Genomic DNA, 27,231 nt, shown 5'->3' with positions numbered 1-27,231 from the left:
TGGTCTACAGAGTGAGTTCTAGGACAGCCAGGGCTACTCAGAGAAACCCTGTCTTGAAAAACCAAAAAGAAAAAGAGAGAGAGAGAGAAAGAGAGAGAGAGAGAGATAGAGAGAGAAAGGAAGGGAGAAGTGAAGATAGATAGTATTTGGTTGAATTAAATGCATCTAGTTAGTATGGTTTTAATAATTGGGGATGCTATTTTTTTTCTTTGTCATCAACCTCACATCCCTAGATTTTAGTTAAATATCTGTGTCTGTGTGCCTGTGTTATCTCCCTCTCCTTCCTCTTCTCCCTTTCCCCTCCCCCCTCTCCCTCTTCCCCTCCTCTCTCTCTCTCTGCCTGTCTCTGTCTCTCTCTCTCTCCCTCTTCCCCTCCTCTTTCTCCCCCTCTCTCTCTCCCTCCCTCTGTCTCTGTCTCTGTCTGTCTCTCTTCCTCTTCCCCTCCTCTCCCTCTCTCCCTCTCTCTCTCCCTCTTCCCTTCCTCTCTCTTCCTCTCTCTCTCCCTCTCTCTGTCTCTGTCTCTCAGTCTTTGTCTCTTTTCCCCTCCTCCCTCTCTCTCTCTCTCTCTCCCTCTCTCTCTCTCTCTTTCTCTTTCTCTTTCTCTTTCTCTCTCTCTTCATGTGTGTTAAAATTCAGGGTTCTTGCCCCACCTTGGGATTCATTCCATGTGTGGCACAATTGCTGATGCTATCTTGTGCTTGCAGACAAGAGCCTGGTATGGCTGTCCTCTGAGAGTCTCTGCCAGCACCAGACTAAAACAGATGCAGATACTCACAGCCAACCATTGGACTGAGCTTGGGGTCCCCAATGGAAGAGTTAGGGGAAGGACTGAAGGAGCTGAAGGGGATTGCAACTCCATAGAAAGAAAAACAGTATCAACTAACTGGGCCCTTCAGAGCTCTCGGAGACTAAGACACTGACCAAAGAACATACATGGGCCAGTGGGCTCCTGCTACACATTGGTAGAGCACTGCTTTATCTGGCCTCAGTGGAAAGGGATGTGCTTGGTCCTGGGGAGGCTTGATGCCCCAGAGAAGGGGGATGCTAGAGGGGTGAGGCAGGAGTGGGTGGGTGGGTCAGTGAGCACCCTCTTAGAGGCAGAGGAGAAGGGAAATGAGGTGGGGGGGGGTTCATGGAGGGTGCCAGAAAGGAGGAGACAATTGAAATGTAAATAATTAAAATAATTAACAAAAAATAAAAAATTAATACAAATTATCTACTAACTACTTTCTTTTTTTTTTTTTTACAACCAAAGAAACATACTAAATATGACTTAGGAAAGATGTAGGAAACTGTGCAAAAATAACTTATTTTCTTATTAAAGCCTTAAGAAATTCAGGGTGCTTCTAAATTCAGTCTTTCCTACTTAATCTTTCTTGTCCATGATAAGATAGTGAAGAAAATGGTTAAGTGTAGATACCATACATCTGTGAGATACTCTGGCTGGTAGCCTGTGCTTACAAACACCTTCACTATGCCAGCATGGTGGGCAGGAAAGGGCTTTTCATATCTGCTCCCCAGAGAATCATCATTCAACTCATCATTCAGCTCTGCTTAAAAAAAAAAAAAAAGATTCTCTTTTCTATTCTTTTAACTAAACTAAGCAAGTTTGGTGAAATGTTTTAGAAGTTTAGGTGTACTTGTTAAAGAAACTTGGAGAAACAGAAATAAGACCCGATTCTGCCATTTAGTTAATGGCATTTAGTATTCTTCCTTTAGTTAATTCAGTCTTTTGCTTGCTTCACTTTCTCACAAGACACTAAATTTCTAGAGACCATGCCCTAGTCCAGACTCATTGGATCACATCCTTACTCTCTTTAGGGGATACTCACTATATCAGGCTCTCTCACTATAACAAATACCCGAGGATCAAGTTAAGAAGAGGAAGGTTTTATTTTGGATCAGGATTTTTGAAGTTCTAGTCATGGTCACTTGTCTCTCTTTAGGCCCATGGGGGCCTAGAACATGACAAAGCATGTGAGGAAGGCCTGCTGACCTCATGAAAGTTGGGAGGCACGGAGGAGCCAGGGTCCCCATACTCTCTCTGAGTTCTTGTCTCCGATGGCCTCTTTTCAGTAGACCTCACTTCTTAAAGGATCAGATATCTCCTATGGTCCTAAGAGCATGGCATGTAAGCTTCCAACACAGCCTTGGCAGCAGAGGCAGGGGCATTGAACCAAAGCATGGCAGGCCTTGGTGGAACTTTTAAAGAAAATCTTTGTGTTCTTCGACATCTAAAAAAATATTCTGTGTTAAATGGTGTGTGTGTGTGTTTCAGTGTGTGGATTTGTGTACACTAGTGTGGTGCTCTTGGAGGCCATAGAGGGTGGCTGGAGATTCCCTGGAGCTGGAGTTGAACGGGTTGTGAGCTACTTGAAGTGAGTGCTGGAAACTTATCTCCAATCCAGTGCAGGAGTGCTAGGCACTCCTAGTGGCTGAGTCCACCACTGCCAGCTACCAACAGTCAAACAGACACAGTAAGATGCCTAACTGGAGCATTCACTTAGAGGAAAAGAGGCACTGAAAGGTTTAAGATCCCTTCTTATATCTTTTTACTGTGCTGTATGTTTTCCCATGTGTTTTAAGCATTTAGTATCGAAATGTAAATGAAGCGAGACTTTGTTACCTGGTTCTAGGATAGCATTTACCTTGCTGGGTACTCTTACTCTATAGTCTTGTCTTGGTTTGTCTCTTGTCTTAGCTCTTCGGTTATTGCTCTCTCTCTCTCTCTCTCTCTCTCTCTCTCTCTCTCTCTCTCTCTCTTTCTCTCTCTCTCTCCTTCTCCCTCCTTTCTCTGAGAACTTTCACAATTGTGTTTCTTCTGGTTCTCCATAATCAGCTCCTGCCCTTAGCACAGATTTGGAGTGCTAAAACTGTTTCATATTTGAGAAAATAGCAGTCTTTTACTTCTCCAATCATATCTTTCATGACTCTTTCTTTAATTTCAATCAGAGTTCCTTTGTGGCCAGAGTCAAGTCTCTTTTATGTATTCAGGGGCTGCTTTTGTACTAACAGAAGTTTCCCCTTTTGACATTCTCTTTGAACAGTAAAATTTCAATATGTATACTATTTCTCCTTGGATGGCTTCAGGGAAGTTCGACATTTGATTCTGGCCTATTGTGTTTCAGGTTTTATTATCCATTTTCCTCCTTTTTCTTCATATCAAGATATGGACCTTTTCTTTTTTTTATGAACTTTGTCTTGAGGAATCACTGATTTCATTTCTATGTTTACTTTAAGGTTATTAGTCTTTTGTGGTAAATTTATATAAATCAGGAAATTTTTATTGAGCTCATATTGGTATACACCTTATCAGGTATTGTTAAAGTAGGACATATTCTCTTAATTTAAGGAACTCATCTGTTGTAAAGGGAACATATTTGTAGGTGAGAAATAGGGCTAAGAGAGCGAAGGAGACATGGATGATCAATACATTCTCAAACGGACCATGGCAGAGATGAAGGAGGCATGGCCAGCTGTACCTCAGCAGAGGACTGGAAGATTCCAGGCATGGATACTCAGTGCCAGGGTGGACAGGACCAGCAGTCTCAGGAAGAGTAGGAGCCGTAGGGGAGACGGTGGAAAAAGGGAAGGGAAGACGGGCACTGGTGGGGTTAAACTTTGTTGTACCTGTCTGTACCCAAACCCTTCCTTGAACATCTTCTTTCTTTGTATAATTGAGAAGGAGGAAGAGGAAGAAAGCCTAGAAGGGAGACTAAAAAGAAGTTCCTAGAGAAGCAGGGAGAATATAAGGATGTGTGTTATACATCCTTACACGGCTAGAGGGGGCAGGGAGAAATGTTGAAACTAATTTGAATGCATTATGAACCATATTCAAATATAGTTCTACTATCTTGTTTCAAGATAGCTTGAAACGAATGGCCTCCTGGCGTCTTCATGACGGGAAGGTTACAAACTAGTCTAGAATTTTTTTTTTAATTCTTTTTATTAGATATTTTCTTCATTTACATTTCAAATGTTATCCCTTTTCCTGGTACACCTTCCCCCCCCCAAAACCCCTATCCCACCCCCTGCTTCTGAGGGTGCTCCCCTACCCACCTACCCACTCACCCACTCACCCACTCCCCACTCCCCACCCTGGCATTCCCCTACACTGAAGTGTTGAGCCTTCACAGGACCAAGAGCCTCTCCTCTCATTGATGCCAGACAAGACCATCCTCTGCTACCTATGTGGCTGCAGCCATGTGTCCCAACCATGTGTACTCTTTGGTTGGTGGTTTAGTCCCTGGGAGCTCTGGGGGGTCTGGTTGGTAGATATTGTTGTTCTTCCTATGGGACTGCAAACCCTTCAGCTTCTTGTGTCCTTTCTCTAGCTCCTCCATTGGGGACCCCGTGATCAGTCCAATGGATGGCTGAGAGCATCCACCTCTGTATTTGTCAAACTCTGGCAGAGCCTCCCAGGAGACAGCTACATCAGGCTGCTGTCAGCAATGTAATTTAAAGACACTGTTCGGTTTTCCTAAAATATTTCTTCAGGCATAGATTGAAGCAAAACAATATGTTTGAAACCTCCAGGAAAGTATGGTTTGTTATACTTTTTTTTTTTTTATCAAATTCTGATAAACAGAATTTTAAAAATTATTAGTTCAGGATTATCCATAAATTCTTAGAAATATAGCCTAGTTGGAAAATTACCTTATGCTTTTTATCTCATCGATTTTCTATCAGCATGCCAAACTTTTGTAAATGTACTTCTCCTGGGCTAATCTGAATTCTTACCTTAGAAATTAAAATGTTTGTTTAAACTCTGTTTCAGGCTGTCTCAATTCTGCATCTCTAGTGAAAGCAGCATGCGTGTTTCAGACACGTGGATGGGTACCAGTTCCTGTACTTCCCGTGTGTGTCACGTGACCCTTCGAGCTGGGGTGAGTGATTCCTAAGAATGTGTGGCAACAGATCAGTTGCCAGGTAGCTGAGAACTGCCCTAAAAAAATAATGATAAGGGTATAGATTAAATGCCATCTGCTGATCTGTGATATGTAAGGCAGTTAATTTCCTTGGTCTAATTAACTGTCATCTTGAAAATCTGTATTTCCATGATATAGAATCTGTACATAGCATGTTTGGGAGAATTCAATAATTAACCACAGGGAATCATAGGTCCAGGGTGTTGGTTCAGCAGGTAAAGGTGCTTGCTGTGCGGAACAGTAGAGTACTGTCCCTTAAGATGTGAAAGTATGTCAGTGCCTAAGGTGATCTGAGGGAAAAGTGATATGTTAGTAGTCTACAATACATTTTAAATAACATTAATTTTTAAAAGTTCAAGTAGTTGATAGTTCTTGAGTGATGGTTATTTTATATAAAATGACTTTGGGATTCATATGTCTTCCATTGCCTTATGTCAGCAATTTGTTCCCCCTTTAGCATAAAGTTATATATGTCAGTTTCTTACAAATTATATTAGGTACATTGTTTATGACAGATCATATTTATAGTTGAAAACTCACGTTTCCAGATGTCATATCAGGAAACGGCACTGGGATAACACTTCTTTGTTGCTATATCCATGCTTTTCTTTCCTTTTTTCTTTTCTTTTCTTTTCTTTTCTCTCCTTTTTTTTCTCCTTTTTTTTCTTGCTTATTTAAATTATTTTACTTCACCAAGCCATTCATTTTGTAGACCATCCTTCAGAGTTCATGCATCTCACCGAGGACACCTGACCTTTTGAAGCTTCATAATTCACGACTAGATGTCACCAGTCTTTCCCATGTTAACAGTTCTGACCATGTTTTATTATATGTGCCTTCGGCGTCGAGCCAGGACAGCTACAAGAGGAGATATGATGAACAGCCATAGGACTATAGTGTCAAACAGCCGGACTTCCCCTCTCAATGCAGAGGTGGTCCAGTATGCTAAAGAAGTGGTGGATTTCAGTTCCCATTACGGCAGTGAGAACAGCATGTCCTATACCATGTGGAATTTGGCAGGTGCACCTAATGTCTTCCCAAGTTCTGGTGACTTCACGCAGACAGCTGTGTTTCGAACCTATGGAACATGGTGGGATCAGTGTCCTAGTGCTTCCTTGCCATTCAGAAGAACACCGTCCAGTTTCCAGAGCCAGGACTATGTGGAACTTACTTTTGAACAACAAGTGTATCCCACAGCTGTCCATGTGCTGGAGACCTACCATCCTGGGGCAGTCATTAGAATCCTGGCTTGTTCGGCAAATCCCTACTCCCCAAACCCCCCAGCTGAAGTAAGGTAAGACTCATTTTCTCCTTTTTAATGACCCAGGTTGTATGGATGGAAGGCTGAGCTGTGTCAGCACTGGAGTGTTTTGGTTTGGTTTGATTTGGTTTTTGTTTATCTTTTTTCCTTATTGGCAGCATCTTCTTAAGTCATTTAGATACCTTTGATTTTTGAAATATCTTTTTTTAATGTCTTGATGAAGAAGAGGAATCACTCACATGCAAATTTAATGTGTGTTTTCTTCCTAAAACACCACGTATTATAATCATAGATTATATTGTTTGCTTGTCACAAAATTTACTGTAAAAGAAAGGCATAGTTTAAGATAATAGGGATGTGGTGCAACACCATGCTAACTGTTTTCAAATACTTTTAAGTACAACTCAAGGTACTCTTGTAGAGTTAAGCTGTCTAGAGTTCCTTAGGATATTAGCCTTGTTGTTAGGTGAATGCTTCCATAGTACATTCATTTAAAAATACATGCTAAGTTTTAACAAATTGCTGAGTTCCCCTGGAAGTCTTTTTACATTATTAATCTGTAGAGCAGCCCCATGACTCTTGTTTTTGTACAATTCCCTGGGGGAGTGATATGATCATGTAGGCCAGTTGTCTAAAGGTATGGAATGCAGCCATGCATACATGTCCTTTCCATGTGCTGCGACCCATCCTTTCTACCCAGAGAAACCACTTGTAAAGTTGTCTTGGCATCATTCCCATGTTTCTGTAGCTATAAGCGAGTAAATATAATACTTTCCTTCATCCATACAGTAATGAGTGCTCAGGTTGATTTGTAGCTGATCTGTTTCACTACGTAGCAGTGAAGCTGACTACTCATTGTTTCTTTCCTGTAGCTGCACATAACGTGCCCCATCTGTGTGCCCTGTTAATTTACTACTCCTCAACTGATAGATGCTTAGCTTTTGCCAATCTTCTGCTATTATAAATATTAATGCAGAGAATAAAGTTAACATACATCACTTCACTTTTCTGTAAGCTTTGTGTGAGATAAATGCCTCAAGAAGAATTGCTTCGCCAAAGAGATACATATTTGTATGGGACCAAATTTTCCTAACAGGTCTTTACCTGTTTATATTTCTACAAGAAATGTAAATGTGGACATGCTTTGCTGAAATACAATGTTAATTAGTTTCATAGTTTTGTAATTAATTTGGTGAAAAATGTTTTTTGTTATCTTTATTAAGATTCCTTAATTGTCTATGAGGTTGATTACCTTTTCCTATATCTAAGCACCACTTATATATCCCTTTCCTTTATCTAATCAATTGTCTATTCTTTTGTTACTTGTTGATCTCTGCATTTTAGATCTTCATGTTAATCTTATGAGACTGATTCCTTGAACATTTTAGTATCTGTCATGTGCTGTGTTTTTATACCTGTTGAGGATGCATCAACAATGTACTTAACAAAAACCTTTGTCCTATAAACTTATTCTAGCTGGCAGTCATTTGCAGGCACCTTTCACAGGTAGCAGTCTGTGGGACCCCAGAAACTAATGTAGGAGAAGTGAGGTGCAGGGAAGCTCCCAACACACACTGTTGGCTGGCATCTCTGTCCTTACTTCCAAGGAACATGTTCCAATTCTGCCAAGAAACAAATACAGAGGTCAGCTCAACTATTGCTAGAAATTTCTTTGATAATTTACTGTGTACAGTGTTGTTAATGAATTATTAAAAACACAAAACCATCATCTTATATACAGACTTCTTTCCTGAAGGGAAAAAAGAAACCAGGAATTTGGACAAAATCTTTTCTCACGTGGGAATTATTTATAATGTCCAGTCATTCTTTATCATTATTATAAATTTATCCACATTTTAAACACTGTGTATAGATTTGAGATTTATGACACATACATAGCCGTTTCTCTGATCCCAGATACTTCTGCATAGCTGATTTGATTGTGTAATATTAAAACTTAATTTGTAGATGTCTCTGATTTGCTTTATTGACTTTAGCTTTATTCCTCAGAAAACATCAATACATTTTAAGAGAAAATGAGTCAGATGCACATGTATTCCTATAGTGTAAGAAGCTTTGTTTTGTTTTGGTTTTTGGAGAGTTTCATTCTAGCCCCAAGCTGGCCTGGAACTCACAGCAGTCCCCTCCTCCATCCTCCCAGTGCTGGGATTACTTAGCTCAAAGAAGGCATTTTTAAGTTTTACTGATTGTGAGCTCAAGAGATTCTTCATCAACTAAAAGGAAGATGAAAAGGTACTTACAGATTTAGTAACTTAATATTTTGGTGAGTTTCTTTAGACAGTGGGAAACATGCACTGGACATCCTTTTTCTGCTGGGAACAAAATAGAGAACCACACAAAGATGGCTTTTTTTCTGAGCTACAAACCATCTTGGAAGTGGACTGTGACATTTTAAGGGACCTGTACTGGCTAGGGGAACCTAATGTGTCTGTGACTCTAGGAAGGTCGATAGAGTGGTTTACTCAAGGAAGTAAATTTACTTAGGTTGAAGGTGGCTCCAGCAGGAGAGCTAGGAAAAGTGGAGAAGGATAACACCTTCCATGCTTAGATCAGTGTTGAAGAAGTGAGAAAAGCCCAAGCTTCATTAGGGGCAGCAAACCTCAGAAGATGGATTGAAAACCTAAACTAGGAGGTTCTGGAATGTGAGGTCTCGGAGCTGTCTTGGCACTGGCTTTTCAGAAGCTACAGGCGCTTCCATGTGTCATTATTTACTGTGGAAGGTACCAACAGGGAGAGGGACGCTCAGAAGAGAGGGGTACAATTCTGTGTGATTTCAGTCTCCTATTCCAGTCTGACTACCTGTCGTCCTTGAATGGGCTGTAGGGGACTGACAAACCTGGCTACATGCTGCTCAGGAGCCCCTGGTAGTTTTCTTAACAGGGTGGCAGATGAATGTCCCAGGGCTGTCTGGAGGATAAGTACAAGATGCCAGGGGCCATGGGTGGGAGAAAGGAGTCAGCTACTGCCAACTATATTATATGGCAATTGACAGATCATTCACTTTGCTTAATACACTAGCATTAGAAGACAAATGAAACAGCAGTACCACTTATCAAATTGCTATCACTTATATCCAGTTAGCACAAATCTTGAATAAAGAACAATTGTACAGTAAGGTGTGTATCTTTGTATGTAAGAAGGTACATTCTCTTTCCTTGTAGTCAGGAGAGCTCTAGACTGTTGCCGTATGTTTAATTGAATAGTTTTGTGACATTTAGGAGTTGAAATGAGTTCGAGAGTGTTGGAGTAGTTCAGGAATTTTATGTAGGAAATGAGCTTCCAATAGTCTTAAACATTCAAAGATTTAAAAGCTGTGCTTTCATGATTTTTGTGACTTTGTTAGCCAACAGCATAGGAAATCACTGGCAGGTCTATTGATTTCGGTGTCCTTTTGGCTTTTTGCCTACTGCCTCTTAAGAGGAAAAGGAAAGAGGTAGTACAAAGTGATCTGTGGCCACGGATCAGAAGATAGGCTACCTCAGGGTTACACGTTAAAAGAGGGAGAAAGAAGGTGAAGAGAAAGGCAGAAAATGGCAAATTGATGTCATTCCAAAGAAACCTGGATTCCCCTGTTATTTGGGGAATAATGTTTCTTTGTTTTTCCAGTGCTCAAAACACTTTGATAGTTCAGTGAAGTTAGGAAGGCCGAGCAGTGGCTGCCGTGGAAGAATTGACTGCCAAAGGAAGTCACTATGTAGCAGTTTCATGCATTGCTGAATCCTGGTTCCCTTAACCTTGTAGACCTGGGATGGTGATTTTATCACGAAATCACAATTGAAAGGGCAGGTCTTTCACACAGAATGGCAGCTTGGTACTTTCTTGTTAGTGATGGGCTGGACAGTTGTCTCTTAAGTACAGAGGCAAGCTCTTTTATTTGATAAGTCTTGTTTTTAATCTTCAGAAGAGAATCTTCAAAAGATAACTGATAAGGGGGTGATAACTATGGTTATAGAAACGATAGGAGTCCCTGATAATGTTTCTTGCTTTGTGGTTTCTGACATCCTGGGGGATGAGTTTTTTAGAATTCTTGTGGAGGAGTCTCCTTCTGAGTATGTCCAAAGGGAAGGAACTCACCTCCCCAAAGCAGCTACACTCCTGTGTCCACTGCAGCACTGTCCATTAGAGTGAGATACAGATTCAACCTCAGTGCCCATCAGCAGATGAATTCATAAAGTAAATGTAGCATGTATGCTCAATGGATAGTAGCCAACAATAAAGAAGAATATAATTTTTGTCATTTGCAGCAAAATGGGTGGACATTATGCATTCTTCAGTTAAATGAATAAGCCTGACATAGGAAGAATAGCATCCCATGTTCTTTCTCCTGTTGGAGTAGTTGAGGAATTTTGTGTAGGAAATGAGCTTCCTAGAATCTTAGTCACAGATTTAAGAGCCGTGCTTTCATAGTTTTTGTGATTTTTGTTAGCCAACAGCATAGGAAATCACAAAATAACAACAACCTAAAAGGAAACTAATGACTATTAGAAATTGAGAAGATTATTGTAGGGGTCAGGGGTAGATTAGGAAGCCTAGGTTTGGTCACTGTATGTTGCATACATATTTGAAGTATCACATTAAATTCCTTGAAAAGAAAAAAATTTAAAAGAATTCTCAGTGAACTTATGCTTTGATTCTTGAAGGTAGGAATGACCATATTTTCCTTCTCTTTTTTCTCAGGGTTGGGGCCATATGTTCTTCTTAGTTCCATTTTGGTATATGTAAAGACTATCAGAATACATATCAGTGGCCTCCTTTTTTAGATTTCTTCTTGAGTCTTATAAACTTTTGTCTATTTCAGTTTCTCTGTGCCTTACTCTAGTTTATTTTTACTTAGGGTCAAGGAAATGAATAGTCTGTTATTTAATGGAAACAATATTATTAGATACTATGCTAAAAATTTAAGTATTAATCAGTGAGTTATAAATTCCATCATCAGGAGATATGGCTCACATTGACATTAAGGATTACATTACTATAAACAATTATGATCCTTTCAGTGGTCATTCTTTTATACTTCATGCTATAAGCTCTTTGGAAAGCAATTTTTAAAATAGTATATATTGAGCATTAAAAGTATACTCTCGTCCCCTTTTATTAAAAATAGATTCTTTTCTCACACAATACACCCTGATTACAGTTTCCTCTCCCTCTGTGCTTCCCAGTCCCCATCCCCAACCTCCCTGTGGTCTGGATCCACTCCCTTTTGTTTCCAATCAGAAAAAGAAAAGGCTTCTAGGAGATAATAATAGAAATATAACAAAGTAAACTATAATACAATAAGATGAAACTATGTCATGGAAGTTGGAGAAGACAAATCAACAGAAGGCTGAGAGCCTAGGAGAAGGCACAGGAATCAGAGATCCACTTGCTCACACACTCAGGAATCTTATAAAAACACTAAACTGGAAGCCATAGTATATATGCTGAGGAATTGGAGCAGACCTGTGCAAGCCTCGTGCACGCTGCCTCAGTCTCTGTGAGTTCATATGAGCTTTGTTCATGTAAATTCACAAGGCCTGTTTTTCTTGGTATTCTCCATCTCCTGTGGCTCTTGCATTCTTTCTAACTCCTCTTCCTCAGTGTTTTCTGAATTATGAGGGGAGAGATTTGATAGGAAAATCCCATTTATGGATGAGTGTTCCAAGGTGCCTGCCCCGTACCCTGTAATGTCTAGGTGTGGGTCTTTGTGTTTTTCTTATCTACTTCAGCAGGAAGCTTGTCTGATGGTGGCTGAACAAAGCACTGATCTATGAGTATAATTGGAGCTCTTTTATCACTACCTTTTATTTTAGACCAGTAGAATATGGTTCTATCCTAGGTTTCTGGGCTATCTTAGTCTTATCTTCTTCCAACTTCTAAGCAGTTTAGGGTATGGATTCCATTTTGTGGAGTGGGCCTTAAGTCAAATCAGTTATTGGTTGGTTGATTACTTCCTCAAGCTTTGTGCCACCATTGCTGTAGCAACTTGTAGGCTAAACACGATTGTAGATCAAAGGCATTGTCGATAACTTGGCTTATATTTTTCCTTTGATAGCATGCAGAGTTATTTCCTGTACCAAAGATGTTAGAACATAGGGGTAAAGGCTGTATGTAGGCACCAGCTCAACTTCCCCATGTTCAGTGAATTGTGTAGGTTCTGCAATGGGACTTGGCTATCAGTTTGTGGAAGCAGCCTGGGTTCCTGTGGTGCCCTTTTGGACAACAGCTCAATTAGATGTAACATAATTCCTTTGGTAACAAGAGGTGGCAAGTTAATTTTCTGTTTCTCCCATCATTTGGTGATATTATTTAGACTGACCTTTGTTTTAGGGTTTTATTGCTGTGAAGAGGCACCATGACCAAGGCAACTCTTATAAAGGACAACATTTAATTGGGGCCGGCTTTTGGTTTCAGAGGTTTAGTCCATTATTATCATGACAAGAAGCATGGCAGCATACAGGTAGAGATGGTGCTGGAGAAGGAAGTGAGAGTTCTATATCTTGATCTAAGAACAGGCAGCCAGAAGGAGATTATCTTCTACAGGCAGCCAAGGTCAGGGTCTCTTTCACAATGAGTGAAGCTTAAGCATAGGATCTCAAAGCCCACCCCCAGAGTCATACATTTCCTCTAACAAGGTCACACCTATTCCAACAAGGACATACCTCCTAATAGTGTTACTCCCTGTGGGCTAAGCATTCAAACACATGAGTCTTTGGGGGCCAAACCTACTCAAGCCACAACACCTTCATATATGTATATATTTTAGGAAATCTCTGCTGTATTGGGTTTTCTAAACTACTCCTCAAATGACACTTAATTTTAGTTGTCTTTCCCTGTATTCTCTTCTTTGTCCCCTCTTCTGTCACCATGTAATGCACTTCTTCCAGCTCCCCATTTATTCATAATTATCGGTTCTATTTCCCTTTACTAGCAATATTTGTACACTCTAGTCCCTTACACTATACTTATTCTCTGAGTATCTATGGATTGTAGCTTACTTATTATTAACTAAACATTAATAGTCACATGTGATTTGAATAGGAAAGGCCCCCAAAGTCTCATATTTTAATATTTGGTCATTAGGGAGTAGAACTACTTTAAATAGATTAGCAGGTGTGGCTATGGATAGGTATGGATAGGTATGGAGAAAATGTGTGTCACTGGGGGTGGGATTTGGGATTTCAGAAGCCCAAGTCAGGCCCAGTGTCACCCTCTCTTCCTGCTGCCTGCCAATTTAGGTGTAGAACTCTCGACTCCTTCTCCAGCACCATGTCTGCCTATAGGCTGCCATGCTTCCTGCCTTGATAATAATGGACTAAACCTCTGAAACTGTAGGCAAGCCCCCAATGAAACGCTGTCATTTTTACGAGTTGCCATGGGTATGCTATCCCTGCACAGCATTAGAACATTAACTGAGATACCACATGATCTGAGGAAGAGATGAAGATCTGCAGCATCCCATATGCTTCCCTGGCAGGAGTCACAATACAGTTTTCTAATTTTTTAAACTAAGTTAAAATCTCTGTTAGCCAAGGAAATGATTATTCGCTCCTTTTTTCTTCTGATATATCAGATAATAATATTAGAATTGCTAATTATAACATATATGAAATTATTAATTCCATGGTATCACTACTGATGAAAAATCTTATGTAATTTTAAGGAATAGTTTTATAAGAAGCGTTCTGTGGGCATGGGAGAGTAATAGAAGTACACTGTACGTTTCATTGGAGAAGGCATCATGAGCACATGAGTTAGTTGTAAGTTTATTGTGAGAGAAGAAAGGATCATTTATTTGTCTGGGAAGTGAAGGTCCTGTTGTAAGGACAGGAGACAATGATATTCTGTTGTTATATGTTAGATATGTGTTAAATACTATGGATATAGTTGTGATTGAAAGAATAAAAAAATGGCAATTCAGGATAAAGGCATGAATATCTGGACTGCATTTTAAAACTAGGAACACATTGCTTGAAGGCTAGGAGATGGCTGAGTCTGTAAAGTGCTTAAAGGTATGAGTTTCATTCCAGATCCCATGTGAAAACAGTAGGGCATTGTCTTAGTTAAGGTTCCCGTTGCTGTGAAGAGACGCCATGACCAAGGTAACTCTTAAGAGGGATAGCAATTGATTGGGGCTGGCTTATGGGTTCAGTGGTTCAGTCCAGTATCATGGCAGAGAGCACTCAGACAGGCATGGTAATAGAGGAGCTGAGAGCTCTACATCTTGATCCAAAGGCAAACAAGACTGGCTACCATGCAGCTGAGAAAGGTCTCAAAGCCCACTTGCAATGTGACCTTCTCCAACAGGGCGACATCTATTCCAATAAGACCATGCCTCCTAGTAGTGCCACTCCCAGCGCCAAGCATATTGAGATCATAACAGACATACATGGTGGTGTACACTTGTAAGGTCACTGTGGGCAGAGGTAGAGACAGTCTTAACAACAACAAAAACCCAAACCAAAACCAAACCAAGGTGAGTGGTGATTGAGAAATGATCCTCCTGGTTGTCCTCCTCTGGACTCCATACAAGTGCATCTGCACATGTTCACTTCCCCACACAGAAAGAACACGGGATTTGAGTTTTCATGGGGCCAATAACAAGAATGAAATGCTGAAGAGCACACATCTGTGAAGTCAGAGGGTCAGCTTTGCCTCAAAATTAGTTGAGAATCCGCTTTATTATGTGTGCTTAGTTTTGTCAGGGTTTATTATTTTGTAAAACTGAATTTGATTCTTAAGATATCTTTAACTATTGATTCTAGTCTTTAACCAATGTGAAATCTTTGGAAAAACACAGAACTTTTGGATGGCTTGTAATAATTTTTTAGTAGAGATATCTAACATTGAGTTTTTAGTTTTAAAAATAATATTCTGGAAGTGAATCTTGCATTTGGTTCTTTTCACCTTACTTGATTACTTTATTTCACACTGTACTAGTGGGGTAGGGAAGTGTACCCTAAGAGTACTGGTAGATCTCATTCTAAATTGTAGGGACGTTTCTTTTTTTGGCAGATGGGAGATTCTTTGGTCAGAGAGACCTACGAAGGTGAATGCTTCCCAGGCTCGCCAGTTTAAACCTTGTATTAAGCAAATAAATTTCCCTACAAACCTTATACGACTGGAAGTAAATAGTTCTCTTCTGGATTATTACACCGAATTAGATGCAGTTGTGCTACATGGTACAAAGGACAAGCCACTGCTCTCTCTCAAGACTGCACTTGTAGACATGAATGATCTAGAAGATGATGACTATGAAGAGAAGGATGGCTGTGAAATGGATGCTCTTAACAAAAAGTTTAGCAGTGCTGCCCTTGGGGATGGGCCAAATAATGGGTATTTTGATAAACTACCATATGAGGTAAGCCAAAATAGTTGCAATATTGGATATAACAGTTCCTGGGGTTTGATGCTGAAATGGATGCTTGCTTAGCCAGGTATCAGAAGAACAACAGTATTGGAGAGGCATATAAAGTCTAATGTGTTAGATATTTGGGGATTGGAAAACTAAAGACACTTAAAGAATTTAACTTTTGTTTTGGATTGACTTCATAGATTCTGGATAAACTGTTAACTTGTGTTGTTCTATCAGTGCGCAGTAAGAACCCAGCACATACATCAATAATATGCTGTATTTCACTTTTCTTTCTTTCTTTCTTTCTTTCTTTCTTTCTTTCTTTCTTTCTTTCTTTTTTTCTTTTTTTTTTTTTTTTTTTTTTTTTTTTTTTTTTTTTTTGCCCACAGTTTCCCTGAGGGTCATCTTTACCAGCCTTTAGGCTATATTCTATCTATAAGTTTTAGTCTAGGCTGCCCAGTGTTCCTAGAAAAACTTGTTTGATACCTGGTTTGAAATTTTATTTGTAGTGTGTCTGTCTTCTTAGGGAGCCCTTCTGGGGTTATTGAGCCTCCCTAGCTCCAGACATCAAATGTGAGGAGAATTCTGAACATATGTGATGTCAAAATCTCTTCCTACCTGTTTCTAACACCCTGGGGTCAGGTAGACCAGGTATTTATGCTTCCCTTTTAAAACAACTGTGTGATGCTAAAAACAATTTGGTTAGTTTTTAAATGAAAATTTCAGATCTGGATAACCCCTCTAGATATTATTCTTATAAATTGATGGTTATTTTACTTTCCAGTATAATGATATAAGTAGCTAAACTCAAATGGAATGATGAGGCAGCTTCTTGAATGCCAGAGTAATAACAACTACATCTGTTGAACATTTTACAGTTAAGATGCTGTGGCACATCTGTAAAGTAGCTAAAGTTGTTACGTATAGAAGAATTGAAGGGTCCAAAGTATTTAGTCAATAGGCATAGACCCAAGGGTTTACTCCAGCCTTTATTGAGAAAGGGACATCACAGATTATGCAAGATAATCCATATCTTAAAGGGGGAAGGGATACTCCATGGGAAGGTTGGGTTGGGAGAGAGGGGCATGAGATGGTGATAATGTCATTCCCTGGGGCTCCAATATCTGTGTGGCAGTAGCTCACCTCTAGAAAGTGCGTCAGCTTTCATTTTTGCTCACTTCTGAAAACTGTTAAGATAGGAATTTAGATTTAATATATTTAAATGATTTCAAATTTTAGCAAAACTTGATAAAAATGCCTAACTTTTAGCATTAAAAGGAATGATGGAGGCCGAGAAAAGAGAATATTCAGAGTTACGAACAACAATTGGGGCTTGCTGGGAACACCAGCTTTTCTGTATGCCTATAACATTAGATCTGTCAAGGAAAGAACAGGACATGGAACTGGATGGAGATGCCACATGCATAGTCATTCACACAGACAGCAGCTGTAGGGTTACCGTTGCCTTGCTGAACTGTCAACTCTACTGTACCAAAGAGCATTGCATTTACCACAAGCTTTGCATTTTTTCATCCAGCCAGTAGACTTCAAGATGCTGCCTTTTTTTCAGTGCTTAGTAAAACTGGTTGAGATGGGGTGAAAGATAACTTAGAATTAGTAAATAATTTGCTAAAAACCTAGAATAGATGCATCATTATAATATGCTTTATGGTTTTTTTTGAATAAATTTTGAATGGGAGAGAAGAATATGGAATAATAGCTAATATTCCAGAAATTGGCCATATTAATCAGGCAGTTTTATATCTATACTTTATTATACAATGAAGGACAAATAAATAAGAGAATGTGTTTGTAAATTTGTTGTAGGTATGACCTGCCCCAGCCATAGGAAACAGGGGGGTTCAATAGAGTAGGAATGTTTCTTTGGTATAGATTGTGAAATTTTAGCTTGTTTATATGGTGAAAGGAAAGAGAATATAGATGGCTTCAAATATGTACCAAAGGTTTAGTCAATACAACACACTCTACACATTGATCTTCCTTCTTCTTGAGCTTCATATGATCTGTGAATTGAATCTTGGATATTCTGAGCTTTTGGGCTAATATCCACTTATCAGTGAGTGCATACCATGTGTGTTCTTTTGTGACTGGGTTACCTCACTCAGGAAGATATTTTCCAATTCCACCCATTTGCCTGCAAATTTCATGAACTCATTGTTTTTAATAGCTGAGTTATACTCCACTGTGTAGATGTACCATATTTTCTGTATCCATTCCTCTGTTGAAAGACATCTAGGTTCCTTTCAGCTTCTGGCTATTATAAATAAGGCCGCTATGAACATAGTGGAGCATGTGTCCTTGTTATATGTTGGAGTCTTATTTGGGTATATGCCCAGGAGTGGTATTGCTGGGTCCTCAGGTAGTACTATGTCCAATTTTCTGAGGAACTGCCAGACTGATTTCTAGAGTGGTTGTACTAGCTTGCAATCCCACCAGCAATGGAGGAGTGTTCTTGTAAATACTCACAGGAGGAAATATGGAGATAAAGTGTGGAGCAGAGACTGAAGGAAAGGCCATCCAGAGACTGCTCCCCCTGGGGATTCATCCCACATACAGTCACCAAACCCAGACATTATTGTGGATGCCAAGAAGTGCTTGCTGACAGGAGCCTGATATAGCTGTTTCCTGAGAGGTTCTGCCAGAGCCTGACAAATACAGAGGCGGATGCTTGCAGCCGACCATTAGACTGAGCTCGAAGTCCCCAGTGGAGGAGTTAGAGAAAGGACTAAAGGAGCTGAAGAGGTTTGCAACCTATAGGAAGAACAATATCAACCAACCAGACCCCCTAAGCTCCCAGGGATTAAACCACCAACTAAAGAGTATACATAGAGGGACCCATGGCTCCAGCCACATATGTAGCTGAGGATGGTCTTGTTGGACATCAGTGGGAGGAGAGGCACTTGGTCCTGTGAAGGCTCAATACCCCAGTGTAGGGGAATGCCAGGATGGGGAGGCAGGAGTGGGTGGTTGTGTGGGGAAGCACCCTCATAGAGGCAGAGAGAGGGAGGATGGCTTAGGGATTTTCTGGAGGGGAAACTGGGAAAGGGGATAACATTTGAAATGCTTTTTTACTCTTGTTTTGTTTTTTTGTTTTTTGTTATTTTCTAGACAGGGTTTCTTTGTATAGCTCTGGCTGTCCTGGAACTCACTCTGTAGACCATGCTGGCCTTGAACTCAGAAATCTGCCTGCCTCTGCCTCCCAAGTACTGGGATTAAAGGCATGCACCACCACTGCCCGGCTAACGAAATAAATAAAATAACCAAACAAAAAGAAAAGAAAAATATACTACACACTCTAGAGAAGCCAGGATGTAGAACCAGCATTCTTGAAAGGACAGTGATTCCATGTGATGTAAAAGGATGTCATGTAAGGAGTCAGTGCTGTAACACAGGCCAAAAGGGCTCACAGATTAGATGAGGGTTGAGAGCAGGCAGATCAGCTGTGGATGGGGTCCTTTTGAACATCCCCTCTCTTCTATTCATTGTGTTCTTCTAAAGGTGCTCAGGATAAGATGCACCTCTAAGCAGCTTCATGGATTCTAGCTACTATATTAGTAGTGATTAAGAGCTGTGTCTATTTGGTCTAAAAATCTATCATCTTTTATTTAGTCAAACTTCAGAAGAAGTCTTTCACATGTTAATGTTATAGCTCTGATGATTTTTCATTCTTTTTATATTTTGGAATTTCTCAAAAGATTGTATTATATTAATATCAGAATATCATTATATTAATATTATGTGTCTTCATATAATATTTACCCTTTCATATGAAGGTTTAGAGTATACAAGAAGATGCTAGGAGTTATTCAAATAATAACTCATTTGGAAGAAATAAGTTATTTATTTTCTTATTCAGGATATCTTTTTGCACAGAGTGTTAAAAGTTCCATGGAACTAGTCTGCTGGTGTACACCCTAATTCAGGACATAGAGGCAAGTAGATCTCAGTGAGTTCTAGGCCAGCCAGTGCTACATAGTGAGACCCTGTCTCAAAAAAATAAAGAAAAGAATTCTATGAAAATAAATTTCAATATTATTGCTAAAAAATGCATTATAAATTTTGTAAATTTTAAGGTACTTTGGGTGCCAAAGTCAGATAACTCATAGTTTCTTTCAAATATTTAAGTCAATTCTAATCAAAATTATATATAATAAAGAAAAACTTACTTTTTATGAACTAGTATATTGCTATATGAGACTAAGTAATAATAAACAATTTCAGACCATTTTTCTTAATATGTATTTATTTCTACAAAAAAAAGTACCGAATAGAATTAGTTTAAAGTAATACAAAGATCTTCAAGGTTTTACTCCTGGCATGTTTTTATATTAGAAAGTCAAGATGGTAATACCAAAGTACTAAGTCAAAATGAAAAGTAATCTCAGGGTCTACTCAAGTCGGTGACAAAACTAATGGCAAAGTGACCGCTGGGAGAGGTTTCTGTATTGTTATCCATTCTTCAAAAAGCAGACACGTAGTTGTTTGCTAGTTAAGCTAATGCCTTATACAGTTATCAAACAGTAGAAATACCAGGTCCTAGATAGTAGCCTCTAGCCATAGAGCCTCTTGAAACACTCAAAAATATGACTGGATTGAGATGTCTACAAAGTGAGCTCCAGTCCAGCTAGGCCTACAGAATGAGACTATGTCTTTAAAAAATGTTTATTAAAGTTTTGAAACCACACATGGCTTTATTAGGTAAGTAGAATTAAATTGAAAATAAAACCAACAACAAATGTTACTTTATACCATTCTGTAAGTTTTTGTTAATAGTTTGGGCATGAGAAAGACATAAAAAGTGTACTTTTTGAAAACTAGGGTATAAAATCATTTGCAGACAAAGTGATTATATATTAGGATATTCAGGAGAATTAGTAAATAAAAGTTTGTTGACAGACTGTAATAGATAAATATCCAGAACTTTAGAAATTCCTGGGACATTAAAGATTGTTAAATGTTAAGTCACATAATGTCCTTGAGTAGAAAGACACAGTAAGTCAAAAGTGTCATGCATATGTATCCACGTACACATGGATCCCACAAATATACTGTCAGTTTTTCTTAAAGTTAGAATGTATTTACTGAAGTCCTAATTAAAATATAAAGAGTTTTTTTTTTTTAATTTGAAAAGTTCACCTAGTGGCCATGATTCTTACTTAACATATACACATAGATTAAGGAAGAAAACGGTTGACAGTGAAGATTATGAAAATGAGAGAAATGATGGATAGCCAAATGCAGCTGAGTTAAAACACTTGACATAGACCACGAGGAAAGAAGAAAATACTTACAGTACCTTTGGGATTACATTTTTGCAGTTAACCACAGTAGCAAAAATAAAAAGAAATTTGAAAAGGAGGTGATAGAGGATGAGGAAGAGGGCTGCAGGAATGAAGACAGTTCAGCACATTCCCTACCTTTCTACCTCTCAGAATGGTAAAGTCTTAATACCAGTATTGTCAAGTATTTAGGTAGATGGATACTTACATCCGCTATGAATGTATAAATTGGTATGAACATTCAGAAGGGCAACTTTTAAGTGTAGGTAACTTAATCCTAAAGATATTGCCAGTTTACCAAGATGAACATGCATGCATAATACATACAATGATATTGCAATATTATTTGCAATAAGAAAGAAAACAGCAGGAAGTAAATCAGTAAACATCTGTTATTTTTATAGTGTCACATGTGTGAAATGGAATAGGGTGGGTTTGCTTGTACAGATAAAGATGTACAGGATAGATCATTAAATAAGAAAAGCAAGATACTGAGCAGTGAATATACTTTTATTCTTTAGTGCACACCCAAGAATAGAAGTTCATTTTATCTGGAAGAGATCAGAAAACAAAGCAAAGCAAAACCAAAACAAAAAAAAACCAAAAACAAAAACAAAAAAAACCCAACTGTTAATAGTGCTGATCTCTGGTGTGTGTGGTCATCTCATTTTCCATCTTTCTTCTGTACAAAAACAACTTTATAGGGGGTTCTGTCCCCAGGCTAGCCTGCATAGCTCCTGAATTAAAGACACAGAATTGCTGTTTTTTTATTAACTTGCTGTGGTACTATGCTGGACAGGTTCTAAGCTATTCTAATATATATTCCAGCCATAGGTCCTGTGTTACTTGTCAACTGAGTTTTGCTCTGTTTGCTGTGGTCCATGTGTGCCTTCAGGCAATTTTCTCTGGGCCACATGCTCATGTCCATATTCACGGTTCATCCTCCTAAAGGCTACCTCCTTCTTCCCCAACTTTACTCTCCTCATGGTCCCTAGCTTAGACCCTACTACTTGATCTCAAGTCCTGCTTTCCTCTCTCCTACCCTGTCACAGGCTCTAGCCTTTTATTATCCAATCAGAGATGATTGGGGAGCATCCTTTACAGCACCTTGGTCAATAAAATGTCCATGACCAGACTGCAATCTGATCCTGGGGCACAGAACTCCGCACCTGGATATACAACTCACAAGACAAACCCCAACACTTCAGTGGTGGCTTTTATAAATTTTTACCTCCACATTTTCGTTTGTGTAGTAATACTCATGTCAACAGGGTTATCTGGATAATGAAATTTCATTAACTTATTTGCTTATGATAGAGACTCTTCAGTGGTACTTTTCACTTAAGGAGAGAGATTGGGCTACTATTGAATACATCATGGGTTCTTAAAACCAGTAAGTAGGTTTAGGGTCAGGGGATGGAAAATTGCTAAGAAGAACTCTAAGGAGAAGGGGGCATTCAAGCTGGACTGAAAAATGGGATTTGCACTCAGAGACAAGTGATCTAACTGTACCTACATCATAGAGGATGATGAGCATTCTTGCTAACTTGGTGATACAGTATTTAGTTTGTTTTGGTAAAAAAGCAACATAAGATAGGTTGAGAAAGTCTAGAAAAAAAGCTGTTTTAGTCAGAGCTTTTATACTAATAATTTCTATTTCCATGTTTTTCTAATAAGTACATATACAGGCATACAAACATCGTCAAGTCATTTTACAGTCAAATGCTAAAAAGAAATCGCAAATGTACCCCAAGCCTCACTAGATACATGTTAATCAGCAACTGCTCATGTTTTATAAATAATCTTTAAACTTATCTTAAAAGATTATATTGTTGTTCATTTGAATGTTAGAATATTGGATTCAAAACAGTGACATCTGATCTAACATTAATATGGAATTTATGTTAAACTGAAGATCATTTATGTTAAAAGGTATAATTACTTACAAAAGTAGAAAATTCAGGTAAATACTTTTATGTTAAAAAAACAACATCTAAGCTCTCATCTAAATAAGATTTTTGTCATTAAACAACTATGCATTTTTTATTCTGATTCTCTGTTCAATTTAGGGCACTTATGACAGGTCTTTGAAACTAGTTTAGAAAGCCCCAACTGGAAAACAAATCTTGGACTATTTTACGTGGATAATTGTAATTAAAGTTACCTTCTCCTTTCGAGTTTGTTAGTAATCTGTGCTGCCCCATGGCTGCTGCTGGCTGCCTTCATTGGGATCTGCCTCCCCTGCTTTCCTGGAGTTCTGTATTAGCTTTCTTCCTTTTCATGGAGAGCCCCTGTGTTTGAAAACACAAGGCCTACTGTGTCATTGTAATGTGAATCCTCATTCCTTTCAGGGAATCCAAGTGAGGCTCCTTGTAACCCCATCCTCACCACTAGACTCCCTCCTCCTGCTTTACCCCTCACCTGTAAGTGGCACTTGTCTGGAAGACATATACTTGTGCATCTCCAGTGAAACTGTGCTTAGCTTAGCCTATTTATTGATTCCCCTAGAACTCAGAGTGGAAGTTCTTTTCTTTTGTATCACTAATGTCTGGTATATATAAAATCTTCTCTCTGCACAGTTTCTTTTTTTTTTTATTTCAACAGTTACCAGTGTATATATCTTTGTGCTGTATAAAAATGACTTGTCAACATGAGTTGAGAATTTGAACAATTTTAAAATGCAGTGCAATGTAATGTATGTGTTGGATAATGTGGTAAATGTTGATTTATCTACTTTGTGAAGATAATGTTTGAAAGTTATACTGCTCTTTATTAGACCACATTCTCTGTGTTTTTTTTTTTTAAAGCGATACTGTCCTTCACTGTTGATGATCTTGGCTTTCTGTTTTATATAGCTCATTCAACTGATTCTGAATCATCTTTCACTACCAGACCTGTGTAGATTAGCACAGACTTGCAGGCTCCTCCACCAGCACTGCTGTGATCCTCTGCAGTACATCCACCTCAACCTGCAGCCATACTGGGCCAAGCTAGATGACACTTCACTGGAGTTCCTACGGGCTCGCTGTGCTCTTGTCCAGTGGCTTAATCTGTCTTGGACTGGCAGCAGAGGGTTCATCTCTGTATCAGGATTTAGCAGGTAGGTACAAAGCCTTGCTGCAGCTTTTTATAAAGAGACTAGACTTGCATATATGATTGTTCACAGAACAGTTTTTAAACTGTATTTGTATATTTTGTAAGAATAAAAAGATTGATATTTATAAAAATGAGTGAGTGCTAACCATCCTCTTCAGCTAAACTCCATAATGATGTAAGGGTCAGCTGTATTCTTTACTTCTTATTTAAATCCCAAGTGACTTTCAACCGAACTGCTTTTTTTCTTTCTCATATTTTCAGCACAGATGATTAACACATTTAAAAAACTATTTCCAAATCAAAATCTACCTCTCTAATGTGATTTGTCAGAAATGGAAAACAATTTATTACAGAACATTTTTAATTAAATCTTAATTACATGTGCAATACATCACCCAAATTTAGAAGCTCATTTAAGCTAATTATGTTGAAAATGAAATTGCATGCTAAATAGAGGACGATGCTTGCAGACCTGCCCAGGTGTTTCTGCTCCTTTCTATTTAAGCATTTAGTTCCCTTACTATTAAATGTCACCTGTTAAACATTTGAAAGCTTGCAAAAGTGCATATTCATTTAGTAATGCCATAGTAATTTTTCTTAGGATACAAACAGGTGCTTTTCTCTTAACTTTGATGATTGTTCTTGCATGCCTTATATGACCCCACCATTTTTATAAAGTCAAACATGGAGTAGAAACTTTGGAGACAATATCTGTTGTTTTAAATTAATAAATGCTCTTTTATCTTGCATAGATCTCTGTAACCCCAGCCCTTTTTTATTACTGTTGTTACTTTGTTTTGAGACAAGATCTTGCTAAGTAACCCACGTGGCCCTGAAATTACTTTGTAGCCTAAGTAGAAATCTGTCTTGGAATTTCCTGCTTCAGACTCCTAAGCAACTGGGATTGCAGGGATGTGTTGCAAAGGCCAGCTAAAGAACTTTCTATGGCAGGAAGGCAAGGAAAAGGTAGCACTGTAGGTTTAGCTTTGTGGTTTAAATTGTGTTGGGTAAGAGGAATGCTGCTTCCCATGACTCAGTCCATGTGAGAAAGAGGGAAGAGAGAAAGCTAGCTAGGCTTTGCTTCTGAGGCCACCTCTTGAGACTTTCCATCACTCTTCCAAAGTACTTTGCAGCCCAGGTTTCTGTATTGGGATGCTTGAATTCTAGTGAGGCCTTAGTCCAATGCTAGTTCTCTCTGCTTCAAAAACATTCCATCTGCAAATTTTTCTCACTGCTAATAAGACCAATAAGAATTGAAACTAACTATGGCTGTTTTGAGCATTTATTGTTGACTGTAAACTAACGTAAACAGTATGGGACAGACAACTGGTGTCAGTAAAGTTTGTTTATGTTATAAAGGTCTCGCTCTTGCCTCACTGATTTGGACTAGAAAAATTAATTTTCTATTTTAAAAATTAGGAATTTAGGGTCTGGCAAGATGGATTAATGGATAAGGGCACTTGCTGCCTAAGCTGACAACTTACTTGGATCTCTAGGATCCACAAGATAGAAGTTGTCAAATTTTCTCCTGATCTTCATGGGTGCCAGGGTGTGAATGCCACCCACATGTATGGACACACATGGTAAATAAGTGTAATAGAAACAACTTTAAGTGGGGCCTTAACTGTTTTCACCCTATGAATCAAGACATGGTAGCAGGAATTGTCGACCATGTAAAAGGATATTTGTGATGTCTAATTTAGCCCTTCATTCTATGGAGAAGAAAACCTATGAAGATAAACATGTTGCTTACTTTCATGAAGAGCAACAGGGGTAGCTTGTGACCATACTGGCCAAGGAAGACAGTGGTGGTGAGGTCTGACTTTGGCACAGTGATGTCGGTGACCATGACAACAGTGAGTGTACTGTAAACGTTATATTAAACAAGTTTTTAAAAACTCTGTAGAGAGTACACATGGGGGGACTCATGGCTCCAGCAGCATGTGTATAGCAGATGGCCAAGTCGGTCATCAATGGGAGGAGAGGCCCTTGGTCCTGTGAAGGTTCTATGCCCCAGTGTAGGGGAATGCCAGGGCCAGGAAGTGGGAAAGGGTGGGGTGGTGAGCAGAGGGAGGAACAGGGGATTGTTTTAGTTTTTGTTTTTGTTTTCGTTTTTTGTTTTTCTTATTTTATCTTATTTTTCTTTTTTCTTTTGGAGGGGAACCTGGGAAAAGAGATATTGTAAATAAAGAAAGCATCTAATTAAAAAAGAAAGAAAGAAAGAAAAAAAACCTCTGTAGCTTGAATACGAATGAAAGGGAAGAAGCATCAGCTGTGAGGAGAAATCCCAGCAGTCCTGTTCATTTTGACAGGCAGTGGATAAGGTCTCCTGTGTCAGTCAGGGCCCCAGCTTTGTCAGTAGCAGCTCTGCTTCTGGTTTCCAGTTCACCTGGATTCTTTGCTCTGCAGCCATCTGTATGATCACAGAAGTAGTATATCCATCGTCGGTACCCAGATTTTACTGTGGTGGTTTAGCCAGTCAAACCATGCATTTTTGGTAGCATCCCTCTCAGCTGCAGCCACCGTTCACATTTAGAAATGTGTTTAGAACAGAGAAAAAGGGTTCTTGGGGGTGGGGGCCTGGAGCTTTGTCTGCTGATTGCTTTGGGTTCTTTGACTTGACTAACATGACAGTCATTATGACTCGGAGGCAGCCTTCTCACAATAAACAATAAATATGCATGACTTGATTATTAATGAATCATCTATGAATAAGTAGTGGTCTATTTATACACATTAGCCTGAAGATTTCTTTATATAATATTTCAAAGAGAAAAAGCACATTTTACAGTAGCGACCACTGGCGAGCTGTTCTGGATGAGTATTTGGGAAGAAGCTTGCTGGTATTTTTGTGGCCTACAAACCTTATCTGTGAAAGTTAGAACTGGGTATATTTTAAAGAGAGTTTTAGGGACTTTTATCATCAGAACAAAGAAATTGGTTACATTGGAATAAAGAAAAAATTAATTAGTTATTAAAACCTACTTCTAGCCTCACATTTATGAGTACTGCCCATGTATACCATTACTTGTTAAAAATCAATTCTATCACCTGTCTGTCCGGGCTGGGGTCCAGAGTAGACCTTGGGCGCAAGCTCTGAAGCTAGTCCCACAACACCCAGAGGAAGCTCCACTCCCGGGCTCCACTCCGACACACCCAGGATCAGAGGTGAGCAGGAACCAACATCTGTCCCAAGACTGGGAGTAACTGGGACTAGCTGGATCAGGCACACAGGAACTCTGCCAGCCCAGTGACTCGGGTTCCTTCTGGTCTGTCTGGGTTAGTGTTCTG

General features: G+C 39.1%; 1 protein-coding gene across 1 annotated transcript in view; it reads left to right on the top strand.

The window, feature by feature from the left end:
• The window catches only part of Fbxl4 (F-box and leucine rich repeat protein 4), a 75,557-nt gene that overhangs the window by 4,392 nt on the left and 43,934 nt on the right, over positions 1–27,231 (top strand). Inside the window, exons 2-5 of the mRNA XM_031366490.1 lie at positions 4,778–4,886; positions 5,641–6,222; positions 15,205–15,550; positions 23,700–23,944. Of these exons, the coding sequence (XP_031222350.1) occupies positions 5,711–6,222; positions 15,205–15,550; positions 23,700–23,944 (1,103 nt within the window). The 5' untranslated portion in view covers positions 4,778–4,886; positions 5,641–5,710. The remainder of the gene's footprint in view (positions 1–4,777; positions 4,887–5,640; positions 6,223–15,204; positions 15,551–23,699; positions 23,945–27,231) is intronic.

The sequence above is a fragment of the Mastomys coucha genome, unplaced genomic scaffold (assembly GCF_008632895.1).
Source record: "Mastomys coucha isolate ucsf_1 unplaced genomic scaffold, UCSF_Mcou_1 pScaffold14, whole genome shotgun sequence".
NCBI lineage: Eukaryota > Metazoa > Chordata > Mammalia > Rodentia > Muridae > Mastomys > Mastomys coucha.
This window is presented reverse-complemented; position numbering and strand designations above follow the sequence as displayed.